The sequence below is a fragment of the Talpa occidentalis genome, unplaced genomic scaffold (genome assembly GCF_014898055.3).
Source record: "Talpa occidentalis isolate TD23 unplaced genomic scaffold, MPIMG_talOcc4v2.1 talOcc4.1353, whole genome shotgun sequence".
Lineage (NCBI taxonomy): Eukaryota > Metazoa > Chordata > Mammalia > Eulipotyphla > Talpidae > Talpa > Talpa occidentalis.
The window spans coordinates 2429-18118 of NW_023601382.1; the positions used below are offsets into that span (position 1 = coordinate 2429).

At 38.3% G+C, this 15690-nt stretch overlaps 1 protein-coding gene across 1 annotated transcript; it reads left to right on the forward strand.

The window, feature by feature from the left end:
- Nucleotides 1-2562: 2562 nt before the first annotated feature.
- On the forward strand, nucleotides 2563-14704 carry LOC119243955 (supervillin-like). Its single transcript, XM_037509768.2, has 4 exons — nucleotides 2563-2678; nucleotides 7220-7277; nucleotides 7393-7544; nucleotides 11374-14704. Exons 2-4 carry the CDS (start codon nucleotides 7270-7272, stop codon nucleotides 12042-12044), a joined length of 831 nt encoding a protein of 276 aa, XP_037365665.1. The 5' UTR covers nucleotides 2563-2678; nucleotides 7220-7269; the 3' UTR covers nucleotides 12045-14704.
- Nucleotides 14705-15690: the final 986 nt, after the last annotated feature.

Here is a 15690-nt window from a genome sequence, read left to right on the forward strand (position 1 = left end):
TCAAAAAAGATAAACACATGCAATTTGCAGCAACATGGATGGCGCTGGAAGGGATCATGCTCAGCGAAATAAGCCAAAAAGAAAAAGAAAATACCGGATGGTCTCACTCATAGCAGGAATCTAGAAAACTTAAATAAGGGACCAGGAAAATGAATAACTATAAGAAAGTGAAAATCAAATCAACAAAAAACTATGAACCAGAGACACTTTTTGGGGGGTGAGGGCGGGAGGGGAGGGATTGGGTCAGAATGGGGGGGCTGCAATTGTATGTGGAATATAAAAATAAAATTTATTATTAAAAAAAAAAAAAAAAGAAATGGTAAAAGAAAAAATTAAAAAAAAAAAAAATCAATGCTTTTAATAAAACACTTGAATATGTGCAGACAGAAAAACAGTACCGTAAAGGAAATACTGTATGTTACAGATTTGGTGCCAGGTAGGAAATACAGTGGTCAGGGATTCTTCCTGGAGAAAATGACCATGAAACTGAGGACCAGATCAGGAGCAAGACTCAGTCAGGATGGAAAAAGTGTGGAAAGGAGAGAATTCAGGGCAAGGGAATAGTATTTTCAGTAAGCCCTGTTAAACATGAGATTTTTCTGACAGCATTTTGGTTTTCCCTTGGTTTCTAACCAACCTTACGTAGGCTGTACTGTATATTGGTGTGACACTATTTGTAGCTTTTTCAAGAAAGTAAGTGCATTTGAAATAGCAGGTGTCCAGTGATGATTGTGAACCCCACTATGTAAAATTCAGCAAAATGTTTAAGAGAGAATGTCTTTGTCTTTATTAGTAGTTTCATTGAGCTTACTGGTAAGCATAACAAAGGGGGAGTAAAAACCTACAGATGTATATTTTTTAAAACATAATAATTTATACATAACGGTCAGCCTGGGAAGCTGAATATTTCAAGGATTGCATCATTTCATTTTAATATAATCTTTTTCTGGAGTTTTCAAAGAAAGTACAAAACTTATCAAATGTTTAAATAGCAATTGATCAATCAATAAAATTAAAATAGCATTCCTTAGCAGAAATTTATTCGTCATGATGCATCTAAATAAAACGCTGAAAAGACTAGTCACTGCACTGTCATTCACTAGTTAGAAGTTAGTGCTATCACTGAGTTTCTGACCTAAGTCGGTGTCCAGGATCTTGAGACATCTGGAGTGTGGTTTATAAAGACTTCTTTTTCTAAAGACATTTTACTAAATAATACTAAAATATGGAACTCATGTTTATGGAAATAAACCATACTACATTTATAAGCAATAATTAAGATTTCTGATGAGCTTGGTTCTAGGAAGGTAGGATTATTGGTGTATTGCACTTAGATTTACATGTCACGTGCATACTTTCTGCAGTCATTTTCTCAGCCTCTGGAAATGTACCCTTGCAGAGTAAAGATACTTATTCATGGGGAAGGTCAGCTTTATATGGGGTACATTCTTCAGCCCATTGTTCACCTTGCTGGAGGTGATTCTGCCTTTGGGGAATATTAGTTCCCTGATTTCTTAGGTTTGGGTTTTTTTTTCCAAGGTAGCAGCTCACTGTCTTACCAAGCTGCTGGCACATTCCCAGGGAAGACCTTGGAGATGTGGGTACAACACACTTGGGACAACTGTGCATAGTGTTAGAGCAGGAGCTAGTTTGTACCTTGTGTACTCTTGTTGCCAAATATGTGTCCTTGGGCAAATCATCTCACAGTTTCCTAATCTGTAAAATTAGGATGTTAGTAGCTTCAGTGGTGTGCTAGAACCGGCACACACCTGCCACCTCATCCTAGCAAGTATGCTTTTCTCTTCAACTTTGAGCTCAATGAGCCCCTGTGGGTACCTTGAAATTTACCATACTGAGAGCTAATACTGCAAGGCAGGCACTTTGTCTGGGAGAGAAGTGAGCAAGAAAAAGGAGCCAGTTGTTAAATGTCTGCCACCACATCACTATTCAGTTTATACCTCATGGGATCTTGTGAAGATAATTAAGATAATAATACCTGGAATATGCTGAGTCAATAAGAAAGTCTATATAGGTGCTCTGTTCCTTTATTCTTCCCCCTTTCATTTCCTCTTTTTTCCCAAGACAAGTTTTTATGATTCTTTCAGACCTGTTCGCCAAGCTTTGATTTCTTGGTTGTTTGAGAGCATTTGTTACTTTATTATGATTTTTTAACACTGGAAGAAAGCATGTTGATCACCTAGACAAGTTGCTGGTTTTCTGAGAGGAAGAAATTCAAGCACAGAAAGGTTGAGTGATTGATCCCAGCTTAGACAAAGCAAAAATCGATGGCTCTAAAAATCAAAATGAAGGTTGTCATTTTGACCAAGACCTGAGTTCAGGAATGTTTCAGCACCCTATACCATGCCACCAGCCTGTGCTGATAATGATTACTTAGTGACACAAAAGTATCATATTAGCATAATATAAATAAATTAACTCCCTAAAAAACCTTTTTACTTGTAATCTACATGCACAAATGTCATTATTTATAAAAATAACATAAAGTTTATGTTTGCATTTTTTTCACTTATCATTTACCTGCATTTAAATCAACTTGAAATATTTTATTAATGAAATAATTTTCAGCTTTCAGAAAGATTTCTTGCTTGAAGATAAAGAGCAACTTACTAACCACAGAAGAGGAGTTGATACTAAGCTCTTAATTGTACTTCCTAAAGGTAAGAATTTTTCTAAATGCTTAACCAGTGTCCTGGGCATATAGTATTGTAATAATCTGATTTTCTTTGAGGAAAACTCTCGCACTAACCTCCAGCTTGCACGCTTCTTTGTGAGTACTCATTATCTAAAACAATAATTGACCTTAATGAAAGTACCCCTCTTGCATTTTTTTATCCTCACCTTTTTGCATGATCTTTCCTTTTCATTTTAGGAATTGTTAAGTTTTTTCTTAAGGCTGATTGGGGGAATGAGAGATGGATGATAGAATCAACCCAACCCCATTTCTCTCCTACCCTTACCTTTCCAAGATCAGTGAATGCTACTCGTAATCAACCACTCCCACTCCTTCCAGCCTCTTGACACTTCCCAATGTTATGGCATTTACACTTAAACAGCGGGTTGCTCCCTGCTGGCTGATACATACCAGGTGCAGACTATACCTTAATCCTCTCTCCTTCTACAAGTAGGTGTTCACATGTTCAATGACTTAGTGTTTTCATTGGTACAGATGCACATGCAGTATATCACCCATGAGCCATCACCATATTCCCTTGTGTTCATCCCTCCCTATTTGGCCTCCCTCCCATCCCTTCTTTGCTGTGTGCCTCAGTTCTATGGTCAGCTTGGTAGTTTTGACTTTTTTCTTGACTTTTTGTTTGGTTTCTCTATATTCCACATATAAGTAAGACCATCCAATATTTATCTTTATCCTTCTGACTAATTTTAGCTAGCATGATCCCTTCCAGCTCCATCCATATTGCCACAAATGGCATGAGTTTGTCTTTTTTGATGGCTGAGTAGTACTCCATTGCATAAATATACCACAACTTCTTGATACATTTGACAAAATGGAGGGTGTGTGAGAAATTGTGTAGTAGGCAAGTCAAAACAATAAAAACAATTACCGGACATTTACATAGCAGACAGAACACTTCCAAAAACCAGTGGATATCAACAAACACTGGGAAGGGTCGGAGGTTAAAAGGGAGACTGAAGGAGAAAGCAGGATGTAGAGGGATGGTGGTGGAAAAAATAAATTCCCTAGTCTCATATCATAGACTTTGTTTTGCCCTTTGTGAATTTGGGCACATGTGTTTGGCAAGACCCTGTATTACCAGCAATCTTCTCATTTTTCGTCTTAACAGACAGATTAATGGTATTATCAAGTTTTGGCAACATAATGTTAAAGGCAGTAACTGATTATACATTTTAATAGCTTAGAGTTTTGTTTGTTTTCAAATTTATGGAAGTTTCTGTTCATTTAGTGAGTGATTCTTGCTTCTGGGAAATTGAATGCTTAAATGATCTATGTTTTTTCCCCAAAGGGACTTCCATTAACTGTGGATCATGAACACATAATCGAAAGATTACCTGTATAGAGATTATACATTAGATAGTGCTAAAGACTGTGAGGTTATAGACTTAAAATAGTATAAGTTTGAATCTAGGCTTAAAAAGAGTGTGGTGATGGACCACTATGCCTGTCACTGGAATAACCTTCGTGTGACTATCTAGCAGGCAGGCTGCCTATTTGAAACCTTTCTATGGGATCAGTGGTTCTCATTCTATCACAGTACCATCCCAAAGAAGGCTTTGGAAATATATGGGAACAGTTTTGTGTCATAGCAACTGGGGTATTTGGCAACTAGTATGAGAGGCAGGGCCACCCAGCATCCTGTTGTGCAGAGTGCACAACAAAACAATTTCCCACTCAAAGGCCATCAGCACCCCCAGGGTGAACTTGATCTATACCAGAACCAACATTCTGAGTCTGACCCCGATGAGGTACTCCTTGTATGTCTGATCGCTGCCCTGAGACTTCTAATCGCCAGCAGTGAATGGCTGTTAGATGACATATTCACGGTGGGTTGCCCAACTTGTTTTGTCAAGAAAGAGAGGTCTCCAAGGACAGCAGGATAACTTGACTTGTCCTTGCTCTTTTCTCTCACTGCCCAGGCTTCTTGGGGTTCAATTTTTATGATGAGCTCTATGCTGACTGTCAGCCTGCTCATATTACCAATCTTTGCAGACTGTTGAAGCAGAGTGGTAATGGCACTAGGGAATGTACAGTTTGTTGTGGGTAGAGTGTTTGCATAGTTTCCTAGTTGACACTTCCTTTGAGAAGTTGGGAAATACAGCATGTAAGAAAGCAACTTATTGCTTAGCTTTGTCATTGCACTGCTGGAAACCCCCTCCCCCATTTTAAAAGGACAGCTTTCTTTGGAAAAGGAGAATGAAAAAAAGAGAGGCACCTGCAGGGGTGGGCAGCTGAGCTGTCACTGCTGCTCTCTTTGCAAAGGGAAAAAAGGATTGTGAAAACAAACTCCTGCATAGTCACAGGCGGGCAGGAGAGCTCAACTGCTGGAATTTTTAAAGATGTCTTTAGTTGCATAATTTATAACAAAATTTGAAAATTTAATGAAATGAATAGATTTCAGTCTCAAGTTAGAACCAAAGCATATCTTAAATTTTCCCAATGGAGGTAATATGCTGCTCCGTGTGTATCACATTCATATTTTTATATTTATTCTGTTTTAGTCCATCTGGATTACTATAGAAAAATACCAGAGACTGGGCAGCCTATAAATAGCAAAAGTGGATTGCTCATAGCTGTAGTGCTGTGCCAGCTTGGTCAGGTCCTGGTGAGGATCCTCTTTGCAGCTGCAGATGGCCAAATTCTCCTCCTACTCTCACATGAGGGAAGGGGTCAAGGAGCCCTTTTTTTTATATAAGGTCACTCACTAATCCCAACTATGAGAGCAAAGCCTAATCACTTCCCAAAGCTCCCCACCTTCTAGTACTATCATCTTAGGGGCTAGGATTTCACCATATGAATTTTAGGGAGAAGGCACATTCAGACCATAGCAAACCTAGTTGAAATTATTTTGGAGGAAAAAAAGCAAAAGCTTTTGGAGGCGAAAAGGTGCCATTTTACTCAGCGCCCTATTAATAAATACACTCTGTTTCTCAGTTAAGGGATTGAGGCACTGGTTTAAGACTTACCTTTCAGAGTATTCTTGGAATGTGGTTTCATTAGCTTTTTCAACAGGCCTATAAAAATTACAGCTCCTTTCTCCTGCATGGTGTTTAAATAAATTGATACTCTTTGGTTTTTATTATTCTTGAAAATATTTTCAAAATACACAATCTCCCATTAAAGTTTTATCACTATAATCTCACTAAAGCTTATTGTTAAGCTATTATTAGACAGACTTCTTCAAAAGGCAGAACAGGATGCACCTTTATTATTGTGTCCTTGACTTCTAAATAGGAACTTGGTTAACATTGCAGAGCAAACACACCTCTGCCTCCAGCTGCTTTGGATCCTTGGAGGCCAATTGGGAAAGACTTTTTTGAGGCCAACTCTTGTTAACAAAAGTCAATCCAACTAAAATTTTAAGGTAGCCATCATTTTAAAATAAAACATGACTCCTGTCTTTGAACACAATTAAAAGACAATATAAATGTGTGTGTGTTTGTGTGTGTGTGGTTTTGCCTTATTACTAAGTGTGTTCACTTTTTAAAAGAATAAAAATGGATGTTGAAGCAGCTGAAAATTGAATTTCATGTATTCATACCCTCTTCTTTGGGATGGGACTATCGGCAGCTCCCTTCCCTCTCCCACCCTTTCCGGGGTCCTCAAAAGGAGGAACTCAAATGAACCCTTATGAATTCATTTACTGAGGAGGAAGCAAGAAGAGGGGACTTTTATTCTCCACCAAATTTTTCCATTTTCCCCAACAACAGTTGTTTGGCATCTTCATAATATTCTTCTGGTCAGTATCACATGAGACCCAAATGTCAGCAAAATATTTATCTGATCAACCATCATTGCCAGAAAAGTTAGGGTTATTACTATATCCATCATCCGCTTCAGTTATTGCAAGGCGACTATTAGCATTTCCTCCCAGTTAAAGGCTGTAAGGGAAGACTTAGGAACTTTATTAATCTAAATTGTATTTAACCAAGATATGCTGCGTTAGGTACAACTGGAAACAACCAGGTAGTTGCACATACTTACAGGTAAATGACAGCATGAAATAGACAAGTGGTGTGAGTTTATGATTTTGTGGCTTGCTGCTGGGCATGTGGGGTTCATAGGGACTGGTATTTACTTTTGCAGATGTTTGTAGTTTTCCATATTGAAAAGCTTAAAATACTTTGTTAAACCTAATAAAACTTAAAAATAAATGAGATAGGCCACCTCTGACTTCTGTGGATGAAATAAAACTCACTCCTGTCACTCTGTCTCTTTACCTTCATGGTTTTACTTCTTAGCTTGACCTGCGATGTGTGCGTGTGGGAGTGAGGATGGAGGTTTATACTTATTCATTTAGCAATCTGCCTCCCCTACTGGAAGACAATCTCTAGGGAAGCCTGAACTTTGTTAGTTTTTTGTATCACTTGTGTGGGATCTAAGAACAAAAATATGAGTTCAAAAAAATATAGATGGCTGGATGGATAAATTTTGCATGAGTGAATTAAATAAATGATGACTACTAAATACTGGACTATATTTTTATATATTTATTTGCTTTAGTTGCAGAATTAAGAAAAATCTTTGAGCCAAAGAGAAAAGAATTTTTAGAAATGAAAAGGTAAGATATTTATTATAAATAATTAAGAAGTAGAAGAGCTTGGCAAAGCAGTATTCAGTTTTCTCTTAGGATTGATTCCTACTGCTCACTATGCCTTTTTTGGTGTCTTGCACAGAAAAGAAAGAATTGCCAGGCGCTTGGAAGGAATTGAAAGTGATGCCCAACCTATCCTCTTGCAGAGCTGCACAGGGTTAGTCACTCATCGCCTGCTGGAAGAAGACACTCCCAGATACATGCGAGCCACGGACCCAGCCAGCCCCCACATTGGTGAGCAAGGGTGCCCACCCGCCCCTATTCAGGCAGGCTCCTGGAGGGGCTTCTGCCTGGTCGTACTGGAAAACAATATATTCCACAAAAATGAATTATGTAGGTAAAATTATTTAATAAATACATGTATTCGTTAAAACCCTCAACACATATGTCAGTTCTGCCTTCCTCATGCCAGACTGTTCCTCTGGTATCAAGGCAGTAAAAGATGACTCCCCTTGGCACACTGCTGGGTAATTCATAACCAGTCATTTTCCCCCTTAGCCTGGGACCTCAAGTGTGGCAGGAATTGTGACTTCCTCTTCAACAGAGATTCTTAGTAGAGGTTTTGTTTGCTAAAGGGACTAAATAAGACACGTTTAAAAACAGCTCAACCAGGTAAATTTATTGATTTATTTATGTTTACATGGACCTTCCACTAATACTTTTATCCAAGCACAGAAGTTTTTGCTATTTTCAGTAGTCATCTGTAATTTTTTCCCACCACTTTCCCTATATACCCTCGCCCATTTCCCTTGACCATCCTTTTTAACCTCAGAGTCTTCAATAGTATTTGTTGATGTCCGCTGATTTTTGGAAGTGTTTTGTGTTTTCAAATTGTCTGCTATGCATTTGTCCAGTATTTGTTTTTATTGTGCTGCCTTGCTTTACTACATGCAATTTTCTCAAACTACCTCCATTTTGTCAAGAATGGCCGCATTTCACCTTTTTTATGGCTGTATGGTGCTCCATGGTGTGGCTATACCACATCTTCTTGATCCAGTTGTCCATCAGTAGACATTAGGCAGCTTTCATGTGCAGGCTGTTGTGATTAATGCTATGAACATTGTGGAACACGTGGGGTTTTGTTCGACAAAATATGAAGACATCCATGGCTTCATATTCTTTGGAGGTCTGCCCAAGAATGGGAATGGTGGGTAGTATGGTGTTTCCATTTTTGGATTCTTAAAGTAAATCCAGATGGCTTTCATAAAGGTTGCACTGGTTTACGCTCCCACCAATAGTTTTGTAACAGGGTCCTTCGGTGAATTGTCTGTTCATGTCTTCTGCCCATTTACTAATTGAGTTAATTACTTTTTTATCATTGAATTGTATGTTTTTATGCCTCATTATAAGTGGAATTATTCTTAATTTCTTTTGTTTCTTGTTTATGTGTAAAAAGACTTAGATTTTTGTATGTTGATTTTGTAATCTGCCACTTTGCTGAATTCCTCTGTTGTTTGTAATAACTTTTTGGTGGATTCTTCAGGATTTCTATATATAATATCCTACTGCCTGAAAACATTTCAGAGTCTCTTATTTGCTGTTTTTTTAACCATGTAAATTTAAAGATTGAATCAGTTTTCTAACAATTCAAGAATTGGGCAGCATCCCATCGAACAAGGAGGAAGGAGCTTTGAAGAGCTATCTAAAGTGGAGGGATTTTATAGACAGAAAGGCGGCAGAGAAAGCAAAGAAGAGGATTACTTCAGGCAAAGTCACCTTCCGATGGGAATAAAAGGGGTCTATCAGACAGATTACCTTATTATTTCCTATCAAGTAATTCCAGATTATCCAGTTAAAGGTTACATTTCTGGGAGAAGTTAAAACGTAAGTTACTTAGTAAGTTTTAGTTTGGTCATATAAACCTTAGCACAAGTGATACCATTTGGGACTCACTGTCTCTCTTTTAACAGAGGTGTTCCTCTTATTATTGGTTTAAATAGAACACCCCGGTTGCCAAACGCAAGGCAGAACTGCTTTCAGTAGGGAACACTAAGGGCAAACCTAGACCTAAAATGAGTAGGGTTTTGTAATAAACACCTACTTAAATTATTTTAATGTATGTAATTTTCAGTTCATTACAAATTTATTTCATATTAAACATGTCCAAAGTGACTTAGCTAAAAAAAAAAAAGTGACTTAGCTTTTCCTTGATCGTCAGGGGCAGCAAGTATTCACCTTGACTATGGGGAAGGATGACGCATTTAAGCCTGGTTCTTCTACCCCAGTCCCTGCCCCTATGGCTCTCTTTGCTGCTTTTTATAGCCAGTTTTTCTAGTTTCTTCCCCATAGTGGGCTGTAGATATCACTTCATGATGCAATCAACTTTCTTATCTCTGCATTTTATGATCTTCTATTGTCATTAAAGAACTAATTTTTTTAATTACACACATGGAAAGTCAAGAATAGACAAGTACCAAAATTTATATTGATAAAATTAATATATATAAATATTAATAAAATGTTATATGTTATATATTTATAATGTTAACTGATATACTTCATGATTATTTAAACATTACTCATTAGTGAGAAAAAGAAAATTTACATGATAAAATGGTTTGGGGAAATGGAAAAGCAGTGGATTGAGGGAAAAGATGTTTCCTTCTTCTCACTTCCTACCAAACACAACAATAAGGTCCAGTTAATCACATCATTGATTTAAAAAAAAATAATAAAACATAAAAATATAGATGATTATTTCATTTAGGTTAGATGGAAAAGGACTCTCAAAGCCCAGAAAAAGCTGGAGAAATCACAAATGACCACCTCAGTTGACTTGACTGCATACCAGCATCTGTATTCCAAAGAAAATCTTATGTAAACATTGCATAAAAAATTAGGCAAGTGAGTTTGAAAATACTCTTGAATAAGAAAAAGGAAGGATATTCCTTTAAAAGTTGACACCAACCAATAAAAATGACACCGTGAAAAAGTAGACTATAGAACAGTAAACACGACCAGGTATTGCCGAGAAGGAAGGGATAGTAACGCAAATGGATAATAAATAATTTAAATACATCTACTCTCATTTTTGTCATGAGAAAATGAAATTTCTTAAAATTAAAACTGTGAGGGAGAGCACATATTGCAAATTTAAGTGTAAATTTAATTTGAGTGTAAAATTAATTTGACAATCTAGCAGTATCTTAACATGATGTGTTCTTTGGTAAAGGTACTTACTTTTTGCTGTTGTGGTGGTAATCAGAAAATCAGACTGATTTAAAGTTAGGAAAGACTTAAATATCCATCAATATGAGAAGAGTTAAGTTAATTGTGAAATTCCTGGTGGATAGAATATTAGTAAGTCTTAAAAAAAAAGATGCCTTCAAAATTTCCAAATATAGGGAGATGTTTTACATATAATACATTAATTAATATATAACATTATATAACTATAAGGAGAATTATTTCATGTAAAAAAAAAAGAAAAAGTTATATAAAAGAGAAGATGGAATATGCAGAAATGCTTGGCATATTAACACTTCATTGATATAGGTTAATGATTATGGTGATTTGAGCTTTTACCTCCCATGTTTTCCTGTTAGAGATAGTCTACATCAAGCATGAGTGCTCAGTTAAAAAAAGTCACTTCTGTAAAAAGGAAAAACAACCTGGTGATTATTGATATGGGTCTTTATTGTTATGGTTACTATCAGATCCTGAAACCACAATCTGTCACTTGTCAAATTACAGAAGTTTGATATCTTTTATCTTTTCCAGAGGGCTCTGAACTAGTCCTCTGACCTCACACATGAAATATTAAACTCAAAAGCAAAGAAAATAAATAGGGGAAATAAACTCTGAGCAGCAAGAATGAGGAGCTCTAGGAGTGAGGGACTGAGCTTTAGTTGAGGCTGTGGTTTTCTCAGCTTGGGGAACCTGTAGAACACTCATGCTTTGTATATTTCACCACAGATCTTCAGCACCTCAGGTAAGTCCTTGGTCACTGGCCACGTGAGAAACTGGTCCTTCCCAAGATGGGTGCTTCAGTGTGCATTGTGTGTAGGACAGAGAAGAGTGAATGTGTCTTTACTGTGTCAACATCCATGTGATCTTCTTGTAGGCCGATCAAATGAAGAGGAAGACACTTCCGATTCTTCTTTAGAGAAGCAGACTCAGTCCAAGCATTGCACAGAAACTTCAGGCATCCATGGTGACTCATCCTGTGGTTCAGGTACCATGGACACCCAGGGGCTTGAATCCAAGGCTGAAAGGATTGCGAGGTACAAAGCAGAGAGGAGACGGCAGCTGGCAGAAAAATATGGGCTCACTCTGGATTCTGAAGCTGACTCTGAATCTCCAGCTCGATATGCCAAGTCCAGGAAAGATCCCGATGCAGTAGAGAAAAGGGGAGGAAAAAGTGACAAATGGGAAGAGTCAAGCAAAGATTCGAGTTCTCCATACCCTAGGACTGAGATCATGGGGTTCAGGACCTATGTGGCTGAATCCAAGGACTATGGCCTCCACGGGAGTGATGGTGTTTCCCACACAGAGGTGCTGCTTAATGTGGAGAACCAAAGACGAGATCGAGAGCGGAGCACCCCCGAGCAAGCCCAGGATCCGCCCCCAAAGGTGGAGAGTTCGTCTTCCTTCCCACTCTCTGCAGGAGACTGCTCCTTCAGTGATGTGCCAAGGTCCCCAAAGCAAATGCCTACCATGTCCCACTCCTCTCCTCGACAGTCAAGCCTCTCTGCTGGTGACCCATCATTCCCCACTGAGGCAAGATCCAGGTAAGTGTTCAGCCTGGGCGGGCTGGTTCGCACAGGGAAGGGGCCATCTCCCCTCTGCTGTCTGGGTGCTGGAGTATGAGTGTTCTGGTCATTCAGTGCAGGGCTTGGCTCACTGGAGAAATAATATGGGATATGATTTTTACATTTCCATAATATAAAAACAGCTTCTACCAAAGCAGGAAATCTTGTATTCTTTTTGTCATGTTCATTTTTTATGTATCTTCTTTTTCAAAAATAATCAGCTGGACAGGTGTCATGGGAGATGTTCATGGAAGCCTCACTGCATGGAGGCTCACTGTAAGACCTCAAGAAAGGTCTTGACCTTTCTTCCACTGTTTCTCACCTGCCTTTAATATTTGCCTTTTTCTTTCTTGGTTTTTCTGAAATCATACCCAAGACTTAGTGGTTGCTTCTCTGAATGGAACTCACTACTTCAAGTCCTATAGCTGCTTTTTCCTAAACATCAACTATGACTTACCTAATTTCCTTCTAGTGATCTACAAAACCCTTGATCATTTTTTTTTTTTTTTTTAGCAATACCAGTACCATCCCTACTTCTCCTCCCACTTAGCAAATTATATCATTAGTGGTCACAAAATGATGATGGCCATCATGTAGAACTGATGCTGAAAGTTGACTTGATTCAGGGAGAGCTGTGACTGGTAATGATGGTTTTGGGAGAGCCCCTGTGACAGAGATCTGGGGGATTGGCTCAGAAGGCTAAATATATCAAGGCACCCTCCAAAGTGAGCCTGTTCTGCAAAACTGTAACATGAAACTATAGTCAACTCAGAAGGAAAAGGATCATGCTGTGCTTTTGTAGGTTGTTTTTTTTTTTTCTGATTGCATTTCTCACCTCCTAATGACAGGATGAGTCCTAAAAATGTCTCTAGAGCTTCAACCTCTCATGGTTTGAATTAAATGTTAACACTGATAGAAATATCTATAAGGAGTGATGCTGACTCTGCTGGACTCTCAGCATTCCTGTCTCAGCTCCTGTCTCCGTGATAGACAGGCTCTCTAGCACATGCTCCCAGTCAAGGCAGAGTGTTGTCAAAAACAAAGATCTCTGAGAATCCACACGCTAAAAATAGATACTTCTAGGTACCCCTCACAGATTCATTCTAGCATTTGGAATAGAATTGTTCTAATGTTTCAGTCCCTGAAATGCCAATCATCTGCCCTCCCTACAAGCTTTTGCCTCTTAGTTTGTGGTTAACTAATCCTCCCTGACCCCACCATTTTTTTTCATTCTGTTCTTACTGTCAAATATCAGTTTCTGTCCATTGAATTTAATATGAAGGTCACCCAAAATATTTGCTGTTATAAAAATCCAAATGCATGCGAGACTGTTAATGCATTGTTGCTTCTGTGCATGTCCTTTGCCCATTCATACTTCTTTGCACATAGGCAAAACAGTTATTAACAGTTTTCCCAAATAAGCAACTTTAAGCCAATAAAATAAAAATAATGAGATGACACCCACAGGGTAAAACTGATTTTCCTGTGCTGGATTTCACTTTACTTTGGTAGCAGGAAGCACTTGTAGTCTGTTGGCACTTAAGGGTTATGAGGAGTTAAAACATATTGTTATTGTTATATTCAGGAATAGAAACCAAGGGTAATTCCTGTCCTCTATTAAAAGGGTAAGCACTTATTTCCTGGCAATGTAATTCTCTGCCAGCCAGTTGCCATATCATAAAAAGTTCTGTTACACCCAAGGTCTCCATCTCATGGTGCACTCATCCCTAGTGGCCCTATAATCCTTTCCCAGCAGAGGAAACTCCTCACCATGGTCTCTACCTAAGACCCCACAAACCAGATTCTCTGTGTTAAATAACTTTGAATTCTTAGGACCAGAAGGAAACTTGGAGATTATTTACTTCAAAAATATTTTTTATCCATGAGAAAAAAAAAAAAAACACCTAAAGATTGAAGAATTTAAGTAACTGGATTAAGACTGTAACTACTTTGACAAAAGTGAGTTCATTATCCATTCACCATTCACTGACTCAAGTTCCCTAAATCCATCAGAGTTCTTTCCATTTTACTTTACTCTTGCTATTTGTGTAGCTTCCATTTTCCATCATTGTGAAAGAGAGAGTTTGCTGCCTTTTTTTCCCTTTGAAGTTTAGAAATTTTAGGAAGATCGGAGGTATTATAGAAACAATATATGTGAATTTACATAAGGTATTTAAAAGCCTCATCCTCACAAACAGAAGGTATTTAAAAGCCCCATCCTCACAAACAGAATGAAATCTTGTAATCTAAGAGGATATAAACTCAGTAGGCATCTGTCTACCCATCCCTACTTCATCAGTATTTTATGGGTCAATTTCAGTTCTAAAGTAGTTTAATCATTCAAGAACACTACCTTGAGCCTTCTGTGTGCCAGACATTGTGCTACTAGATGGGTATATCATTCAAAACAAACCAAAAATTTGGGGGAAATAACTACAACACAATGGGCGGGGGAGGAGAATTTCTAGAACCTGAGGTTGGCACATGTCACAGAAATCCGAAGATAGAAGATAGTGCGTTAATTCTTCCCCCTTGGAGAAGTGGTCATAGTTGAACTGCATTCTTAAAGATGTAGTGAACTGTCAGACAAATACAGGAGCCTGGTCTAGGCATGAAGGCACAGCCATTCAATGCAGACCTCGGGAGGGGCAGGATGAGGTGGGAGAGCCATGTGGCAACCCATCCCAGAGTGCCTATGACAAGCAATTACCTTATCCCTGTGGATGATGGGAGTTACTAGAAGAATTTTAAAAGAAGGGTGATTAGTTATGTATTTTAGAAAGATGTCAGAGAAGTTTGGAGGATCGATATGAAGTAGAAATGATTCCAGGTAGGGAGACCACTGAAGTGGTAGTTGTAGTTACCCAGATATGAGATAATGCAGTCTCTACTTCCAGGTTGGCTGTTTCATGAACTTGGACACATTTAGCATTGCATCAAATAATCTGAAAGATATCAGTGATTCAGTGATAAGATTTCTGGAGGAGGGATTGTTAATACATTTGATACATAAAGAAAGGTGAGGGAGGGATGGATGGGGAAGAGAGATGAGAGGAAAAAGGAGGACAGAGAGGGAGGGAAGGGGACAGGTGAGAGGACTAAAGCATGGAAACAGCAGAGCATAAGTACCTGGAACAGTGGTTGGAAATTAGAAGATGAAATTTAATGAAGTCTATTATTTAGAGGGCAAAAAATTATTCAAGTTCAGGATAAGGGAAACTTGATTTAACAACAGTTCATGGGAAATTGACCTAGGAATTTTAGTTGACAGCAGGTTCTTTATGTGACTGCCAAGATGGCTAGTGCAAACTTGGGGTACATTAATAAAAGTGACCTGTCAATCACACAGTAGTACTGTCCATCTGTATTCTTTAGTGATCAGATTACACCTGGGTCTCTTATTTTAATTGGGCTTTTGACAAATGAGACATGTCCAGAGAGTCCATCTTCCCATCTGCCCTGCTTTCTTGAACTTTCCAAGTTTTATAAACTTCTCTCTATCTTAATAGACATTGGAATCATTTTTGGACTCTGTACATTCTCTGGTGCCTAAAACTCGCACATCTGTCTGTCTGCTCATTATCAGATTGTCATTTTTCCAAAGCAGTTAAAAAGCTGAAGCTTGGTTT

What these genes read in the sequence shown, in the direction of transcription:
- LOC119243955 (XM_037509768.2), top strand. An exon ending in CCCAGCCAGCCCCCACATTG is followed by an intron (nt 7,545 to 11,373) that starts GTGAGCAAGGGT and finishes ATCTTCTTGTAG; the next exon opens with GCCGATCAAATGAAGAGGAA.